This window comes from Cololabis saira, chromosome 11 (genome assembly GCF_033807715.1).
Source record: "Cololabis saira isolate AMF1-May2022 chromosome 11, fColSai1.1, whole genome shotgun sequence".
In the NCBI taxonomy this organism is placed as follows: domain Eukaryota; kingdom Metazoa; phylum Chordata; class Actinopteri; order Beloniformes; family Belonidae; genus Cololabis; species Cololabis saira.
Window position 1 is genome coordinate 16,942,469 of NC_084597.1, and position 18,459 is coordinate 16,960,927.

The 18,459-nt window shown below is 37.3% G+C and overlaps 1 protein-coding gene across 6 annotated transcripts in view; it reads right to left on the reverse strand.

Annotated features, from left to right (window-relative positions):
- The window catches only part of fcho2 (FCH and mu domain containing endocytic adaptor 2), a 78,966-nt gene that overhangs the window by 59,227 nt on the left and 1,280 nt on the right, over nucleotides 1-18,459 (reverse strand). For all 6 annotated transcript variants that reach the window (XM_061733830.1, XM_061733828.1, XM_061733829.1 and 3 more), the window contains exon 2: nucleotides 5,086-5,177. In XM_061733830.1, coding sequence (XP_061589814.1) covers nucleotides 5,086-5,177 — 92 coding nt within the window. The remainder of the gene's footprint in view (nucleotides 1-5,085; nucleotides 5,178-18,459) is intronic.

The following is an 18,459-nucleotide window of genomic DNA, read 5'->3' on the forward strand; positions in this document are numbered from 1 at the left end:
TAACATATCTTTGGTGGACCCCAACATACCCAAATACGAGGTTGTTAAACAGTTTAACAACATCACACTTAGCTACTTAACGTTAAGTAAAAAATTATATTTCTAGAGGTTTATCTTAAAAAGTATTCTCACGTCCAGTGAAGTCTGGTTTGAGTAGCGTTCGGCAGTATGAAAAGGTGCCATCATTTCACCTTGGAATGAAAGACTCGTGTGGGTGTTGCGGTGGACCAAAGATGTGTTATTGCGAATATCCTCTGAATGACGTTTTAAATTCAAAACGGCAAACCTCGCCAAAAGCGACACGACTTTGAAAGCATGCTATGATGCATAAACGGGGGTTGTCTGTATTTAGTGTTTGCAAGTTGTGTTGAGAATGTAGTAAATAAATACAAGTTGTTTATTCAGTATGGCTTTACAGCAAACTATGGAAAATGCATTTTAAAGACCTGAAAAGAGCTAATTTTTGGTTTTTGTCAAACACATTGTGCGAAGAATGGTACCTCCTCCTCATCTGGAGAGTACATCCCCAGGAGCTCGTTAGCTCGTTAGCATGATAATCCCAAAACAATGGAAAATAAGTCTTTTCTTTTCTTTTTCCGACAATAAGTTAAACCTGAGAAAGAGGGGAAACTCAAGCCCATTTCAGAAATGGAGGTGACGTACACTCACCGGCCACTTTATTAGGTACACCTTGCTAGTACCGGGTTGGACCCCCTTTTGCCTTCAGAACTACCTTACACATCTGCAAATAAGGGCATGCCTTTTTATTAATGACGAAGCTGCACTGGTTAGAAAGGGGCTGGATTTGGATCAGGAAAGGAGGATAAAGCTCCAAACCTATTGTTTGGCACATCTCAATGAATTTATTTTTATCAATTTGTTGCAAAGTTACATACCATACATACTTGATCTTATCCATCAGTACATCATACATTTTACCCAATATCCTTACTTCAAACAATTTGTGTTGCTCTCCTCTTTTTTTTTTTGATAATGGAAGCTTTCTTTATAAGGTTTGGGATTCCAAGCAGATGAATGGTATGGAGAGGTGTGAGAAACGCGGTCCTGCTTCGGTTGGTTTATGAATTTTCTTGTAACCTAGTAGGATTCCCGAATCACAAGCCTGTGAGAGCCATAATACAAGAGCCATAGAAGTTCCATATCATTCATGATTTACAATAACATTTCTTTCGTAGCATCCTGCTCCCACTTCTGTGAGTAAATACATTTTCCATTCAGATTTCCCCAACATGACTGGATGTTTTGATGGCACGCATATTGTCGCTGAGGCTCCTTGAATGTTTTCATTCATTTGATATTAAAAAATGTAATTAAAGTGAGCGGCAACCATGAACCAGTTACGTTGTGTTTAGTTCTTATACAACATTTTATGCTGCTTTTATGTTCATTTTTTGCTGCCAGGATTGCACCTGCATGACAAGTGAATCTTAGGTACCATTCACCACTCATGCGGTATTATAACAGTCATTAAATATTTAAAATGAGTTTTCACTTGCAATGCAATTTTCTCAACCCTTTTTCCTTTGCAGGTGTATTACTTTTCCAGAAAAGATGTGCTCATATTCCCTTTATGATTGCAATAATAGGTCTGATTTTAATGAAGAAAAGTTGACTTTGCCAACTCAAAATCACTGTTTGACTTTGAGTTAGCATTTTAACACAGTTTCTTGAGCCACCTTTTTGAAACCACAGCTGTGACTGTAAAAGAGACACTGTATAGACATTTCTAATCTTTCTGTGTACTCATTAAATCAATAAGATACAGATATATGCAGCGCTCTTGGATATTATTAATATTTTCTCTTTAGATAAGAAAATCTTACAAAAGCACTGTGATGGAAAATTTGGACACTTGATTAAACAATAATATAATATAGCCTTGGCCCAACTAAGAGCACAGACTGCAGTTAGTCTGCCCCAAAAAGATTAACAGTGACCTTAAAGATGTGTTTGTCTACTTGTATCGTAAGAATTAATCATCCTCTATGCTTTAATATCATTATGCTTCCTTTGTTTCATTGTCATTCTGCATCGAGACACCTGATGTATATTCTGACCCTTTTGCATGCAATTGTTTAATTACATCCACTGAAATCTGAATCATCTCTCAAGTCTTTTTCTTGGTAACTTAGACACTCGGTTTCAGTCTACTTATTCACCTAGTTGGAAAGAACGTGTTAAAGAGCATCGACACGCTGAACTGAGCGGCAGTCACCACAAGAGGGCGATAAACAACAGATTTAAAGCGGAGAGCCGTGACTGGATGGCGAGGACGTCTTTAAGCACCATGACGGTGATCAGGGGAAAATAAAAACCACAACAAAAAAAAAAACCACACAGACACATCGAAAACTTGGACAACAAGTAAATCCCTAACTGATCTAAATTATGCATCTCACCTTGTCACTGTATAATATAACTAACTGCATTCCTGCAGACCGTGAGGCTTGTTAATATTTAAGCAAATCGTGAAGCTAAAACATCATGAGTTTGAAAACATTCAGGCTTTACACTTGAAGAATTTGTGTTTTTAAATAACTTTTTTAAAACTTATAAAGAGTGGCTCTAAATATCTACTTACATGAACAACTGACAAAAAAAAACTATAAAAAAGACTGCATAACCTCCCAGAGGATATGGACTGAGGTAATGAAAAGGACTACATTTTCTGTAGGATTATGGAATATTTTGCTATTCTTGTTCAATATTTACAGGTCAGTGAACACATCAAATTCCACACACAAGTGTCTGAGTGACTGAGCACATTCCTCAAAGACGGTAAACCGTTTCTCATGCGGCAGGTTATGAACGCACACCTTTCACACGACGAAGTTAATCTCTAGAAGGTGGGAAGGATTTTAGAAGAGGTCATCACGGTATTTTTAAGCCACACTCATGGTGTGCAACATAAAGCTAAATGGGCTTGTATTTAAGCCCATTAGTCTGAGATGTTAAGTTTGCAGTTGAGTTTAACTCACAATGCTGTACTTCATGGCTAAATCTACTGGTTCAGTCTTACAGTAGGTCCAAGACAACTTGCAAACTGAACTTGACTCCTCCGGATTCCTTTTCTCGTTTGAGCCGTACGTGAAACAATCAGTTGACTGATCAGAAATTTAAAGGCACCCTGTATAACTATGATCACTGCAGACCATATCACAAGAAAGTGCATGTTTACGTGCAACAAGCATCATGACTTCAGTGCAAATATAGCATATGTAAGAACAATAAAATTAGAATTAGAATTGTCTTTATTGTCATTGTACCAGTATAACGAAATTGGCAGCATAACCCCTTAAAGTGCAGAATAAAAAGACACATTTTAAAACGACAAGATTACACACACTCACACCCACCCACCCACACACACAAACACACACCGTAGCAGCTTAAGGAGACAAAACAAAAAACTGTAAATTGCAGAGACCCTGAGCAAAGATAGACACATACGCAGACATTGAAATTCAGCAGCACATTTGGTGATTATAAGAAAAAGATGGTGTTGAGTGCGTGAACCTTGCATGTCATTACAATAACACAGATGGATATTTATAGATAAAAGGTATTTTGGCCTATGTACCAATCGAAATAAAAAGCTGCCACTTTTGTTAGTATTCCATGTGTATATTCGACAAAAAAGTAGCTACCTGTTTAGATTATGAGGTGTGTGTTTCATTGTGATGTCAGCTCATTCCTTTTTTCTCTCACTGGCTATAATCATAAATTTTACATGCTAGATATCTGCTGGCAGCTGGGGAGCATCTTTGAGCTGTTCAAATATAAACGACTGGGTGTGAATGAGCGCCTGCTGACTGATATACCCAGGACCAGTCTTTGTGCAGCCACAGGCACATCTGTCTGTTTTTGTAGCAGTATATCGGTTTAAAAGGTCTGTCCAGGGTGGGACTCTTTATCCTGGCCAGCCACACTCAGTCACTTCTTGAATATGTTCTCTTGTGAAATGGGTCTGGCACCTTTTGTTTTTATGACTATTACCACGTGACAGAACGTACCGAACCAATCACAATGTGGTGATGGCAGGGTTCAATTGATTGATTAGCTTATCTCCAAGGCCTGCACAACTTGAGCCAGGTGTGTCGGAGAAGAAACATGCAAAAGGATTTTTAATCCCCTGTAGCAGGACAAAGTGCCATGACGAGGTTTGAACGGCCTTCCTCATTCAATGTTTGGTTAGAACGTGGGTGTTATGAATACAAGCACCAAGTGAGAAACTGAACCTACAGGTGTCGACTTCATTTTTTCATTCATTTCATATTTATTTATTTCGAGCAATAAACATAACATAAGTTATCTGCGTGCAACATAAAATTAAACAAATACCTTTTATCAGGTTTATCAGGTGCAGGTTCAAAATACAAATTAATTCATCAACACTCGAAAGGGAGTGGGAAGAAGAAAACTTATTTAATCCCACCCCTGTTTCTCATTAACAACTTGACAGATTTTTTTTTTAAGGCTTCCTCCTGTCTCAACATTTGAACCAAAAAAATGAAAAAAAGACCTATATCAAATTATAATAAAAATGTTTCTACAGTTCACCTCACCTAAATTCACACACATTGTGGCTACGAAATGCGGATGCATTTCATGGCCACAATGCCTGCAAATCCAGGAACAATGTATATAGTAATATTTATAGTTAACCGTTAACTTATATTTATAATAAACCGTTAACTTATATTTATAATAAATACCAGCAATGGTAAGAGTAACAATACCAGAAGGTAATGGACATAATGGACATGGACATATAGTACATACATACACGTCAGTGATGGTAAGAACAACAGTACCAGTAGGTAATGGACAATACAAACTTACTAAATGAGGAACAACAATTACACAAACATTTCAAGACCGAAGTTGATTAAACAAAGTGTTACCACCCGCTCTCTTTATAATTTGACCAGGACTTGGACATATTGCATGACATCTAAACACAAAGAAAACCACGGGGAAGGGAAAGATGCTGTAGACGCAGTGTAATCAGTTAATTAGACGTTTTTGGGTGTTGTTCTCTTCAGAAGACAACCGGAATCCTACCTTTCTCTGATAAAGTCAGTCAGCTCCTTGGTGGAAATTTGACCATGCTTCATGTTATGATACAGCACATCAAAGCCATTATTTTTTTCTCCCTGCATTTTAGAGAAAAAAGAAGACATAAAAATGTTAGTCCTGAAAAAAAACACACAAAACAAACCCTGAGTTTAACAAATAATTTACAGGTCATACATTACCAATGTCACTTTTTCTACCATCATCATTTTCATTACTTCCATCGCCTCTAGTTGCATTTGCAGCATCTTCTGGTCAATCATATTTATCTTGGACATGTTACACAGTAAAACCGGAACCCACGACGATAGTGTCTGCTTGCTGTAACCATGCCACCGACTAACGGTGTCCAGTTGCGCTAAAGTTTTAAAAATGCAAGTTCTTCTGAATTATTCATATGAAAAGCAACTGTAGGGGTTAGGTTTGAACAAATGTTTCCAAATCATAACCCTCATTTTTCTGCTAATAACATTTTATATAATCAATTTAAACATGGCTTTGGTTAAACTATTAACAGCATAAGCAGAAAACAAAATAAACTATATTAACCTTGTAAATCCTGACAAATATTTCAGAAAGACTAACACAATATGTCCTTGCTTTAAGCAGCACTCCTACTTGTTTTTATCTATATTAATACGAGGTTGATGCAATATAATATTACTAAACAAAAACGTAAAAATGCACACTTCTGGCAAGTGTAAAGTTTAAAAGTGTTTTTTTTTTTTCTAACTTGCATGGCCCGTGAGAAAATGCCAAGATAATTATGAACTTAAAAGAAAATTCTGCACTGTTTAAGAAGAATTCATGGACCATAATGACAATAATGACAATGACATGTTGTCACCCATCTCATGATGACATCTGCCCACTGGATGGAAGTGGTAAGCTATTTCTCACAATGGTAAAGTCGTGGTTTTAAAACTAAAATGTCCATGAAAAGCAAAAGTTGTAAAGAAGGAAGGAAATTTGAAGAAGGCAAATGTATCTGTAAACTCTCTGCTACACCTCTACAATAATAATTAACTTATTTATATTACTAATAGTTAAACAACTCAAACGTTGCTGAATTTGTACTTGAAGCTAGAACCCTCTTGATGTGCAAAAAAAAAATTCAGCCAAAAGCACTGACCCACGCTATGAAAAAAATAAAATCAGAGATGAATATTTTATTGCTCAGCTCTGTCCCTTTGTTCATGTCTTTCTAAGAATTCCTGACCCTGTTGTGAAACCTGTCCATTCACAGATAGTAGCCTACTTTTTTATTATTATTATTATTTAACCCAATATTCTTTGCAGAGCTTCAACTGAAGGCCTCCTTGTCATTTGTAAGAAGAAACACAGCCACTTTAGTTCCTCATTGCCCTCCATTAGGCTGTTTCTTCTATTTGAGACAACATACAAAATGTATGTGCTGTTATGTTAAACCTCCTAATTTCTAAGAACAAATAGACAATCAACATTTGCATGGCTGACATATTTTGATTGTGGTAGCTAGTTAGATCTTGTGTGAAACTTAATAAGAGGTTAATAATGTCATATTGTGATGAATCAGCAGTGAAAAGACAGAACTCTTGCTGCGCATTACATGGCATCCTCATTCCTCTAAAAATCTGCGAGCCGACTTAGTTTCACCTCGGCCCCAGATTATCGGAGGCATTTCTTATTTCCTGGAGTGATCTACTGTCAGCAGTTTTATACATAACACTAAAGCTACATTAACATATGACTTTCTCTTTGTCTTTCCACATTAACAAAGGTTAAAGTTCAGGGAGATTTTCATAAAAAACCTCAGTGGTGAACCAGAGTATATTTACTGAGAAGACATGAAAAAGAAAAGCATCATGTCTTGGCTGGAGCTCAGTGGTGAGTATTTTACCTCGGTTAGCAGACCACCAAAACTGGCTTCCTGTTGCAACAACATAACTATTAGAAAAGAGCAGTACAAGTCTAGCATGTATCCCAATGACAAACAGCATGATGTGTGAAGTGCTGCACGTATTAGATGGAAAAATGAGAGATAAACTTAAGAGACACTAACAACTGGCCAGTCCAGACTATAAAACAGGGAAGTGACGGCAGCAGATGAAAACACACGGCTCCACACCGAGCAGAACAGAAACAGGAAGCCAGCTGATTCTGTGTAAGTGTATGAACACAAAGAAAAATAAAAACAAACACGGGAAAAAGCTAAAGGCGTTTTTCACTTTCTGTACAATACTAGGATTGATTCAGGAAAATAAATAAAATCTAACAAAGCATAAATTAAGAGTGTTGCCCGATCACACTGAATAAATGTTTAATATATTGGGTTTTTCATTTAAACTATCTATGTGTATCATTAACTAAGTGTGAATGAGAGGGAAAGGTTCTCGATGTCCTCTCCAGGACACATTAATGAAAGCTTTCACACTGAGTGTTTAATATTCCAACCATGTTGCAAAATTCAAAAGTAGTCATGTGTGGACTTAGACGGTGCAGCTTTACACAACCAAGAAACAGGATAACATACTGAGAGGTTTGCACAAGTCAGTCACGGTTTGTTTGAGCAACAGCTTCAGACAAAAAGGAAGAAACGTTAAACAATGACAGCTGTCCAATATTCGGCCTGTAGTGTAGCGCCGCTGACGGGAAGAGAACCTCTGGCATTGGCGTCCAGTATTGTATTTGTGGTGCACAGACGCCATGTCTTTGTGTGCCTCCAGCCCTGTGACAAGAAAGCTGACGCCACTTTTGGAGGTGAACTGTTGCTTTTGCTGGGAAGCCTGGTCTCTCTCTTGAGCAAGGAAAAAAAGTCTTCATAAAAAAAAATCATTTTTAAATGAAAAACAGCAACAGATAACTCCAGAAGGCTCTCACATGAAGCTGAGCGTTGTTATGGAAACAAAAGATTACCGGTAACATCACTGGAACATGCGACTCCATACTCCGCTATAAGCCCTTTGATTTCCAACAATCAATTTTCACTTTGATCTATATCATGACAGCTCCACTTTAATTCATTCATTGCAAACATAATCAACAGACTAACTATAAATTAACATAATTTCCAATGGTAGTCTTTCCTAAATAGGTAATAGTCTTCCTCAAGCCGGAAATTAACCATTTAACATAATTAAAATAGTAAAAGGCATTTGCAAAATGTAAAAAGTCTTTATTTGCCTATGTGATCGTGAAGACCCTTCAGACTAGAGAGTTTTAAGCCAGAGCTCGACAACACATCGGTGGTCGGGAGGCAGAACTAGATTTTTATGCGGGAACTCGTCAAAGAACTCATCAAACAATTGCTGACGGCCAACTGAAATGAGTCCCTCAAATTATGGGGTGATAAGATTCGGCGTTCTTACGAGATACCCTATTCATCTTGACATCCTACCATGAACTAATGCTCCGGCGCTCAAGCTCATGTTCATGAAAAAGACGGGATTTTATGGAATTCCTTTAAAATTATCCAACAAAAGGTTAGAATATTTACACGCTGTAAGGTATCAATTGGCAACAAGTTACAAGTTACGAGTGATTTCCAACACGTCACACATCTGTAATATACAGTAAAACTTCTGCTTGGTGGGATGTGGCCAAGTTAGGATTTTTAATGATAAAATATTTCATCTCAACACCAAACTCAGGTTCTGGTGGGTTTCAAGTATCTGGAGCGTTTGGAGGAATCAATATTCAAGCTACGACCAAAAATAGAGCAAGCATCGTAAGAAAGGGAATCCCAAAGGGGAAATCAGCGAAGCAATAAGAGAAGGCAGCTACTTTTTCATTGCAAAAGATTTTTCACTCACATTCAACCCTCTCTGGAGCATAATCTCTGATACCCACTATCCATTCCTGTATATTCTTTTGCTTTCTTTGTTTTGTTTTTTTGTCCTCTCAACAAATCATAGCACGAATAGCTTGCAACATTTGTTTCCTCGTTCTGTTGATCAAGTTTTGCATTTCGTTTCGTCTAGTTTCCTGCCTGTCTTCTTGATAAAATGTGGTTTTAGAGATTGTAATGTGATACACTGAGCAAGTGATCAATCACTTGATGTAAACTGGGAAAAGACTTTAATTCTCCTAATAGCAAAAACCCTGAGTCATGTAATTTGAACAGACAAGTGATCATCTGAGAAAAAACTGTAGTTTGTAACTAGCCTAGCCGTTATATATTTACCGTTTCCCATCATTTGAAGACCCGTGTATTTAAATTACCCAAGAAAATGAGGAAGTAAAGAGTAATATATATACACACATACAAACTCTATCTACTGTAATCTCCTGGTGAGGAGTACATTACGTGGCATATATAGTCTTATCATGAACACAAAGTCTGCAAAGTCAAGAACTGCATGTTTTAGAGCCTTGTCTGCAAAACAAACTGCATAATGAGCCCTGCGTTGTATTTGCACACAACACTATTATCAAGGTAAATCTAGGGTGCAGTTCAACACAAAGAAACTGACATCCTCAATCTGAAATACCACCTTGAAGGAAAAACCACAGTGGTGCAGTTTATCATCGAACATCTGCTGGGCAGAGGAGGCCAGGAATTCACTCTCTTTCTGTTGGAGTACAATACAAGATGCAATATCCTGTATGGAGGGAGTCAAGCGTCGAGTGCCTGAAAGGCAGTAATGTAAGCAATGATATGGAAAGAAGACTAAAGTGAACTAGGTCTGAGTCAGTTAATGATTTCTATAATTTCAATATATTGCTTTCACTTAAGATTGACTGCAACTCTTCAATAATAGAGTTTTAGTACTTTTAGCACAGTTATGTCCAGAAGTACTTAGATGAAGAAAGAATTTTAAATGATATTGCCTTAATACACCACCAAAAAATGTATTTGAGGGGGGAAAACTATCAACATGATATCAAAAAGTTCAACTTAAGAGGCTTCTAAAAACATTATGCCATGAAACTATGCAAGAATTACAGCAGTTTTAAGCGACGCAACTCCATTTTCAGGGGTTCAAAAGTGTTTGGACATCTTTTGGGTTCTGGGTGGAAGCTGAAATGTCTTCAAGAGCAAAAGAAAAGGAATCCCACTTTCTTTGTTTCAAACCTTGAATCGTTGCCATGACCCAGATGACTAAGACACTGTTCCAGCGAACAATTGTAAATGTACCATAATCTAATTCGAAGTATATCACAAAATTTTGAGATTCCTCCCGGAAGATACTTTGCAAGACCTTCAAAGCAGCTGCTTCCAGGAGCTGTCCGAGGGTCTTTCTGCCTTCAACTTAGTCTTATGTAACTGAAAATATGCTTTACTGAACTGAGATCAAACAACTGACTTTCACCATGAAGAATATTCGTTCAACTTCTTTGCCTTCAAAAAAGTTTGTAGATGCTGTTACACTATATTAGGGCTGTTCGATTAATCGATTTTAAATCGTAATCGCGATTATGTAATTAGAACGATGTTAAAATGTGAAAATCGTAAAATCGATTTTTCAAAAAAAAAAAAAAATTAAATTTTTTTTTAACCTTGTCTGCACACATATTAATGATTGATACCATATTAATGATTGATGGAAATACCTCTCAATACCTGCGACAAGTGCCCCATTGGAGAGGCTCTTTAGTGTAGGAGGGGGCGTTGCAACATGCCACCGGGCATCCCTCAAGCCAGATGCGGTAGACCGGCTCGTGTTCCTTGCAAAAAACTTGCAAATGTGAATAGCAAATGTAATGACTGACATTACACACCTCTACCTCCTTCATGGGTTGCATTATTATTTAGCATGCAAAGACCCAGTTTAGTTTAATTAGAAAATGTCTTGTTTTATTTAATTGGAAATATAACTTACTGTATGTTTGCAAGTGCTGATTTGCTGATTTTTTTTTCCAGAGATAAAACTTTATATTTTATCATATTTTTTAAAACTTTTTTTCAACTTATTTTACAGAGTTTTGCACTTTATTCATTCATTTTTGGTTTAATAAGAGCAAAGTTTGCACTTAAAGCCCAATGAGGCAAATGTTCAATAAAAAAACAGCATATTTGAAATCATTTCTTTGCCTTTTGTCAATTCACAAAATAATCGTAATCGTAATCGAAAATCGGATTTTGAGAGAAAAAAAATCGAGATTTTATTTTTGGGCAAAATCGAACAGCCCTAACTATATTTAGGGTCATTATCCATCTGGCGCTCCATCCTATCAGTTCTCCAGCATTTAGCTGAACGTGAGCAGAGTCCAGACCTGTACGCCTCGGAATTCACCTGTCATCAGTCACATCATCAATAAACAGTGAGTCTATTTCATCAGCAGCCACTTTACACAGTTAAAGCCAAAAGTCTACACTTTGATCACATCTTGATCGTTTATTTCAAATTCACTGTGGTGGTATAATGAGGTAAAATCAGAAAAAACTAAATCTACAGTATTTTGACTGTTGTGATTGTACGGTACTAAAAAATGTATACATAGTAAGAGATAAAAAATGCAGGATGTAAAACTGCAATATTTTAAAAGCATACCCACTTTTCTTAAGCTTTAGGAAAGACTGGCCCTACACTGTTTTTCTGTAGTGGACACAGTTTATGTAATTGTCGTATAATTATATATTTTTCACTAGCAATTGAAAGGAAAAAGTAAACAAAAAAGGCAGGTTTAGGAATGTGTCCAAGCAGACATGCCTTCCTCTTCGTTCTGGGTGAATGTTCAGGTGAAAGCAGTGGAAAGAAGTATGTCTGCAAACCTCTGAGGAATTTAGACAAAGTTAAACATGACACAATCTCTCCACAAATTCTATGACCTCCAGAGTCCTGATCTGTTTTTTTTAATTATTATTCTCTATTTTAACTTGTTTTTATTTTATTCTGCTTTATATTTAATTATTAGTATGTGTTCTTCTGCTTTTATTTCTCACATATTGTCATTGTCCTGTCGGTTTATTGACAATAGAGATCACCTTTTGTAATTTATATAGTATTCTAACAAATGCAAAAGTATGCAAAGTTGCTAACTCCATACAACACAGTGTTAGGAAATTATTTTCTCTCACAGGGAACACCTTCTCTTTAGCTTCCTGAAATCCCCGGTGACTTCTGCTACCTGTTCAACCCTGACACAACGTTGGATAGAATCAGGAGCTGGCATTGTTTCCTCAGAGAGAAAGATTCTCAGCTATGAGCAAGGCATGCTAAATGGTTTGTTGTTGCTTGCAAAACAAAAGTCTCCAGAAAACCGAAAACTGAAAAATGAGAGTGAAAAACACTTCTGGTTTCACTGACAGCACTGCAACAACATATGCGGTTAACGTGCTGCAGATAATGTGGATGATATTATCATGACTGGTTTTCTCTTCCTGGTTGTCAGATGTGCTGCTTTTAAACAGAGCTGAATTACCAATTAAGCTGTTTCTGTTTCTTCTGTCTCTTATTTGATGAATATGATTTAGAATTATGATTAATATTATGCTTTAGTCAGTCATTTTTGTAACTGAAACAGAGCCCAATAATACAACACAGGCATTGGCATTATTGCTATTTGTAAATCATTAAACTCTGCTGAGATCCATGTGAATGAAAACTGAACAACCAGTAAGGACAAATGACAATGAAACCACTTGTTAATATTTATTTTATTGTATAACTAAAACTAAGAGTGACTAGATTTAGATAGCTTTGGGAGCTATTACTGACTGAAATAGTTATTTGGCGTTACCTCACAACTTTATCTCCTTTCAAGATAGTCTTAAAATGAAGAACAATATGTGCATTAAAGACAAAGTACATTCATATTAGGGGTGCTATATGACGATATTAGATCATGAACGATTTCAACTTGAAGACGATCTTTCAAACTGCAGAGATCGTGGGATCGTCCAGGGTATATTCTATAAATTGCAGTTCTATGCTGATGCACTGACTCACCAGAGTATTGATGTTGTGAACCGGACCGACCAATCATAGTGAATTACGGGCAGTGACGAACTTTCCTACCCACTTCCTTGTTTGTGTGTGTAGCAGTAGCACATGGAGAGTGAATGGAGTTGGACGCAAAACTAAAATTCTACCTCAATTATATGGAATTGGTTTGGATTTTCGTAAGTGATCGAAATCAAGCAAATGTAATTTGCTAGGTTTGCACAGAAACCGTTCACACTTCGGTTGGCAACACGACGAACCCGTTTAATCCCCTAAAGAGGAGGCACCCCAAGCAGTATGCTGAGAGCCAAACAGCGAGGGGCCCGGCGGCACCGCAGGCGGAGACAGTAGTTAGCGTGAGACCAAACAGACCACATAAACACAGGCATTTGACAAAGGCACTCCATATGACAAGTCAAGCAAGCAATGGAAAGAGGTATAAGAGGCTGTTAACTTTTGTCGCACAAAGAATATGGTACCGTTCAAGACGGTAAGAAATGAGGGGTTCAAACTACTGCTTAAAGTAGGTGACCCGCAATACGAGGTGCCCAGCCGTAAATACTTTTCCAATTGTCTGTTATTCCTTTTTCAATTTAAGATTATGATAAAATCGAAATTGTGATTTTATTTGAAAAAAAATTGGGATATGATATTTTTGCCATATCGCCCACCCCTAATTCATATTAGAGCTTTTAATTTCAAGACATCTCCATTCACAGCTGGTGTTCCCCAGAGCTCTGACCTGGGGTCCCTCCTGTTCATTACATATTTCCTTTTTGCCATATTTTCCATACATTTAACATTCAGGTCTGTTGCCATGTGGATGAAACCCCTATTTATCTTTTAGTCCGTACCACCCCAGTCTGCATCCTTCCACCAAGCTCCCTTCCTGTTGTCTTAAAGGAAATTAAGGCCTGGGTCTCCTGCAACTTTCTCAGACTTAACAATACCAAAGTTCTCCTTACTGGTGCTAAATATACCTTGACATAACTTGAAAATTTTTCCCATTATCACTAACAATGCTTCCGTTTTTCCTTCCCCTCAAATTAGGAATCTGGATGTCATTCTTGAAATCACCCTCTCATTTCACTCTTATCAATAATCTCACTTGGTCGGCATATTTCTATCTACCCAACATTAATCCCTTCTGACACTCCATTACTCCTAGGCCCCGTTTACACGGGGCAAAAACGGAGGCGTTTTCATGCGTTTTGGCCGTTTGTTTACACGAAAACGCAGCTCAAAGCCCCCAAAAACGATCATTTCTGAAAACTCCGGCCAAAGTGGAGATTTTCAAAAACTCTGTTTTCCGTTTGCGTCTAAACAGAGGAAACGGAGGAAAACGGAGATTTACGTCACATTATGCGACAGAAACGTCACCAGCAGCGTCATGAGTGCGACCTGTGTTTACAATTCGTTTGGCCACCGTCAATATTTTCTTTTATTTTACCTGTTTTAAATTCTCTCAGACTCTTGTTCCGTCACCATGTCCACACTGCATGCGACGCGAGCGTCAGCGTCAAAAACAGTTCCATTGCTTTATTTTTTATTTGCACTGTCTACACTGGTTGCGAGTGACGTGGCGCGCCGTTTTGAGCTGGACTTTTGTCGCACGCCCTGCTTCTATTTTCTTCCTGTCGCTCGCTTTGAAAGCCGGTTGAAAGTTGAAAAAAAAGTTGAAAGCGCTGTAGGAAACAGTCATTTAAATACAAGAACCTCAATAAAGTGGCAACTGGCTGTAAGGAGTTCGCCAAGGAGCTGGAAGGTTGTGATAAGATAATAAGATATAATAAGAATCTTATGTTAATCTTATTAGAATGTGGGGCCGATAACGCGTTCAGTGTGGACGGAGCGCGTCCAATGCCATAAATCAGCCTTAACTGGAAGTTACACGTGTCATTTGTTGATGTTTTTTCCAGGATTCTGATTGACTGGCATGACGTTACCAGCGTTTTATACCCGGCTACGTGTAAACGTGGCCCTAGAAGCACTACAATTATTGTTCATACTCTGGTCACCACTTCCACTGATTACTGCATTAGTCTTTTATTTGGTCCATCTCACTCATAAACCTCACCTGGGCCAAAACTTTGCTGCTTGCATTGACACCAACCACCCCTCAATAAATCACATCACCTTCCATCAATAAGCTGTTTCAACGGCTCCCAGGCAAACATATCGGCTTCAAGACTCAGCTCCTAAATTAAGCAATCCATAACCTCACTCCTCAATACTTCCCTAAACTCCTGCACATCTACACCCACTTATATAACCTCGGGTATTCTTCTTCCATCTACCTCACCATGAAGCTTGTTTGCTTGACCACCATGGGAGCTACAGTTTTCAGGCTCCCTGCCTCCCATCTATGAAACACCATCCTATTGGACATCCACCATATCAACTCCTGCTGACCTTTCAATCTCTATCATTTCATTTATTTACACAAAATGAACTTTTGCCATTTTTAGTTCTCACGCTCTCTTTATAAGCATGTAGGTTACAGCAAGTTGCTTTAACAACACTGTCTGAGATTTACTATCTAACTTTAGTATCTTGCTGGGTTGAGCTCTCATTTTCTCTTCCTTACGTATTATTTTCTGTGCTCTCTTAGTTTTTTCCCCAATAATGTCCTCTGACAGCTAGCAGGCTTTATAACTAAATATGTACTAATGGAATGGCTGGTGATATGTCTGATATGTATTGATGGGGTGGCAGTGAGGCAACATCAGTAGGTACACATGATGGCAAAGTCATTGGGAAGCATTTAACTGTGGTTTATACACAGCCTGTAAGGATTGAGCAATCAAAACATCTGACACAACAAACCTAATTTAACACTGTTAACCAGCTGCTGATTACAAGTCAGCAGCAACTTGCTGAACATTATGAAGCTAACAAAGGTTAAAAGGCTAAATAATAACGTATTTAGCCTCTACAGTCTTCTATTGTTGATTACATTAATGTATGCCTGCTAAACACAGTTAGAAGAAAACTGAGATAAGTTCAAATTGGCCTAGACAGGTAGATCTTTAGGAAAATTAGAATCAGTCATTAAAATTACAGTTGGAGGCTAATCCCCTAGAGCCATAAACTGACATGCAGGAGTCAGTAGAGAGGACCGGGATCAAAGTTCAAAATGACTTTGAGTGGTTTTTCTCGACTGCGAATATTTGAAACTGACAAAAGCAAAAATGGTACTTCTTAAAACGAATCAAATATTTTTTTCAAGTTGAAATTAGAACTAAGATTTTAACATGAAAAATCTATTTCATGCACTTTAAACTTACACATTCGCCCACTCTAGCGACTCTGTGTGTTTATATTTTTATCTTTTTTCTTTGCTGCATTGTTGTTTCTCATTTTGCCTAATAAGATGAATTCAAGTGTTTTGAAATGCATGTAAAGAAAATAGTTATATTATCACAGTTATTAATGGTGCTATCACTCTCCAACTTTTTTGGCTTCAGCCTTACTGTAATTTTTGTGCCGAGACAGAAACTTGCACAGTGAATTGTGTTTACTTATCAGACTACAAACAAAATTACAGATACCAGGGAAGAAAAGGCCATCCTGTTGACTGTATCAACATTGTTTGCTTATCACACAGACATCTTATTTTCCCATGACATGCTGCAGGCTTGCAGACTATACATTAAACGTAAGCTCATGCTTTAATGTGCTACAAAGTGCTTGCTACCACACCAGTCCACACCGAGGCCTCGAAGCAGACACACACACCCACACACACATGCACACACGCACACGACTAGTGTTACACACAGAAGAAAGGGGAAATGGGACTAGGCCGGTAAATGTGTCCAGCAAGCGGAAATGCTGCAGCCAGCAACTAGTCAAGTGCTGCAACTTTGACAGAGAAATAACATTGCTGCACAATGTCTGGCTGGTATTTTTTTTGAAGGACTTGTTTTGTCAGCTGAGGAAGATATTTTCTACATCCTAGACTCAAGCCAAGATAACAAACGAAGAAAAATAGCCAATAAAGATTGTGACATGAAAGACATGGTGACATTTGCATCTGTCTGTCTGCTTTACATAGCCAAAGATTTTTTTTTTTCATGCCCAAATCTCACACACCAATGTATGCAAGATTGCATCTGAATGTGGTGAAGATTTGTAGTCAGGTCAAAGGGGTGCATCCTCTAATGCAAAGTATGTGTGAGTGCCCTGCATGTTAAACACACAGCTGATCGCTGCCATCACTGGATTCTCTTGTGGCTCAGAGCAGGGCACAAAGAGCAGATTGAAGAATCAGGGGGGGTCTCAGCACTCAACTTTTCCATTCAGTTAATGATGGAGACTGCATTAAGACACCACATACCACTATATTTTCAATTAATAGCTTACAGTGAATTTCATGTAATTTTCAAAATACAATATATTCAGCAGGAAATATTCTCCAGCCATCAGTATGAGTAACAAAAGGTCAAGTGAGTATATATATATATATATATATATATATATATATATATATATATGGCGATATATCGAAATTTTAATATATATCGATATATTTTCAAACGCGATATGGTACGAGACAATATCGTTTATATCGATTTAAAAATATATCTTCATTCATTAAAAAAAAAAAAAAAAAATATGATTTTGATATAGCTTATTTTGTGACAAATTGACTTGAATGTTTTATTTGAGATTTGCACAAATGTTTTGTTATTTGCACAACTGTCAACCTCAGTGGAAAAGTCTGCCTGTTACTGTCTACATTGTATTAATTGCACAGTGTATTTTAATTTAATTGTTATGCAGGAAAGGGATATTTGTTTTATTTTATTCAAGAAACATTTTTATTCTATATATGCAGGCAGTTTATTTTTATTTCATTTGTTTTATACATTTTGATATTGTGCAGACCTCTGTTAATAAAGGAACCTGTGTGACATTTGGCACGAGGCTTTGTATTAAAACTGACTGTTTTTTTAAGGGTTTGCCTCAGAAAAAAATGAAGCTAACAGAGATGCTATGCTATAATGCTTTGGGGGAAACCCCAATTATGGCACAGAAAAAAATATCGATGTATATCGAGTATCGCCATTCAGCTAGAAAATATCGAGATATGACTTTTGGTCCATATCGCCCACCCCTAATATACATATATATTAGGGGTGTAACGATACACTAATCTCACGATACGGTACGATACACAATATTGAGGTCACGATAACGATACGATATTATAGCAGTATTTTTTAACAACCTTGAATGAGGAACATATAACTGGAAAAAATGGTCTTTTATTTGAAAGACACAAAATACAAAACAATGCTGTGTGTTTGCCCTATTGTTACAGTTTGTAATTCTTTATAACTGTTTAAGTTTTAAAGAGAAAGCCAGGCCAACCATTTTCCACAAACTGAACTAAAAGTAAATGTCAGGTTTGCATTATGCATCTTCAGTTTCATACAATAAAAATATTTTGCCACAAACTGAATAGTTTCTCTCATGTATGATTTTACTTTTT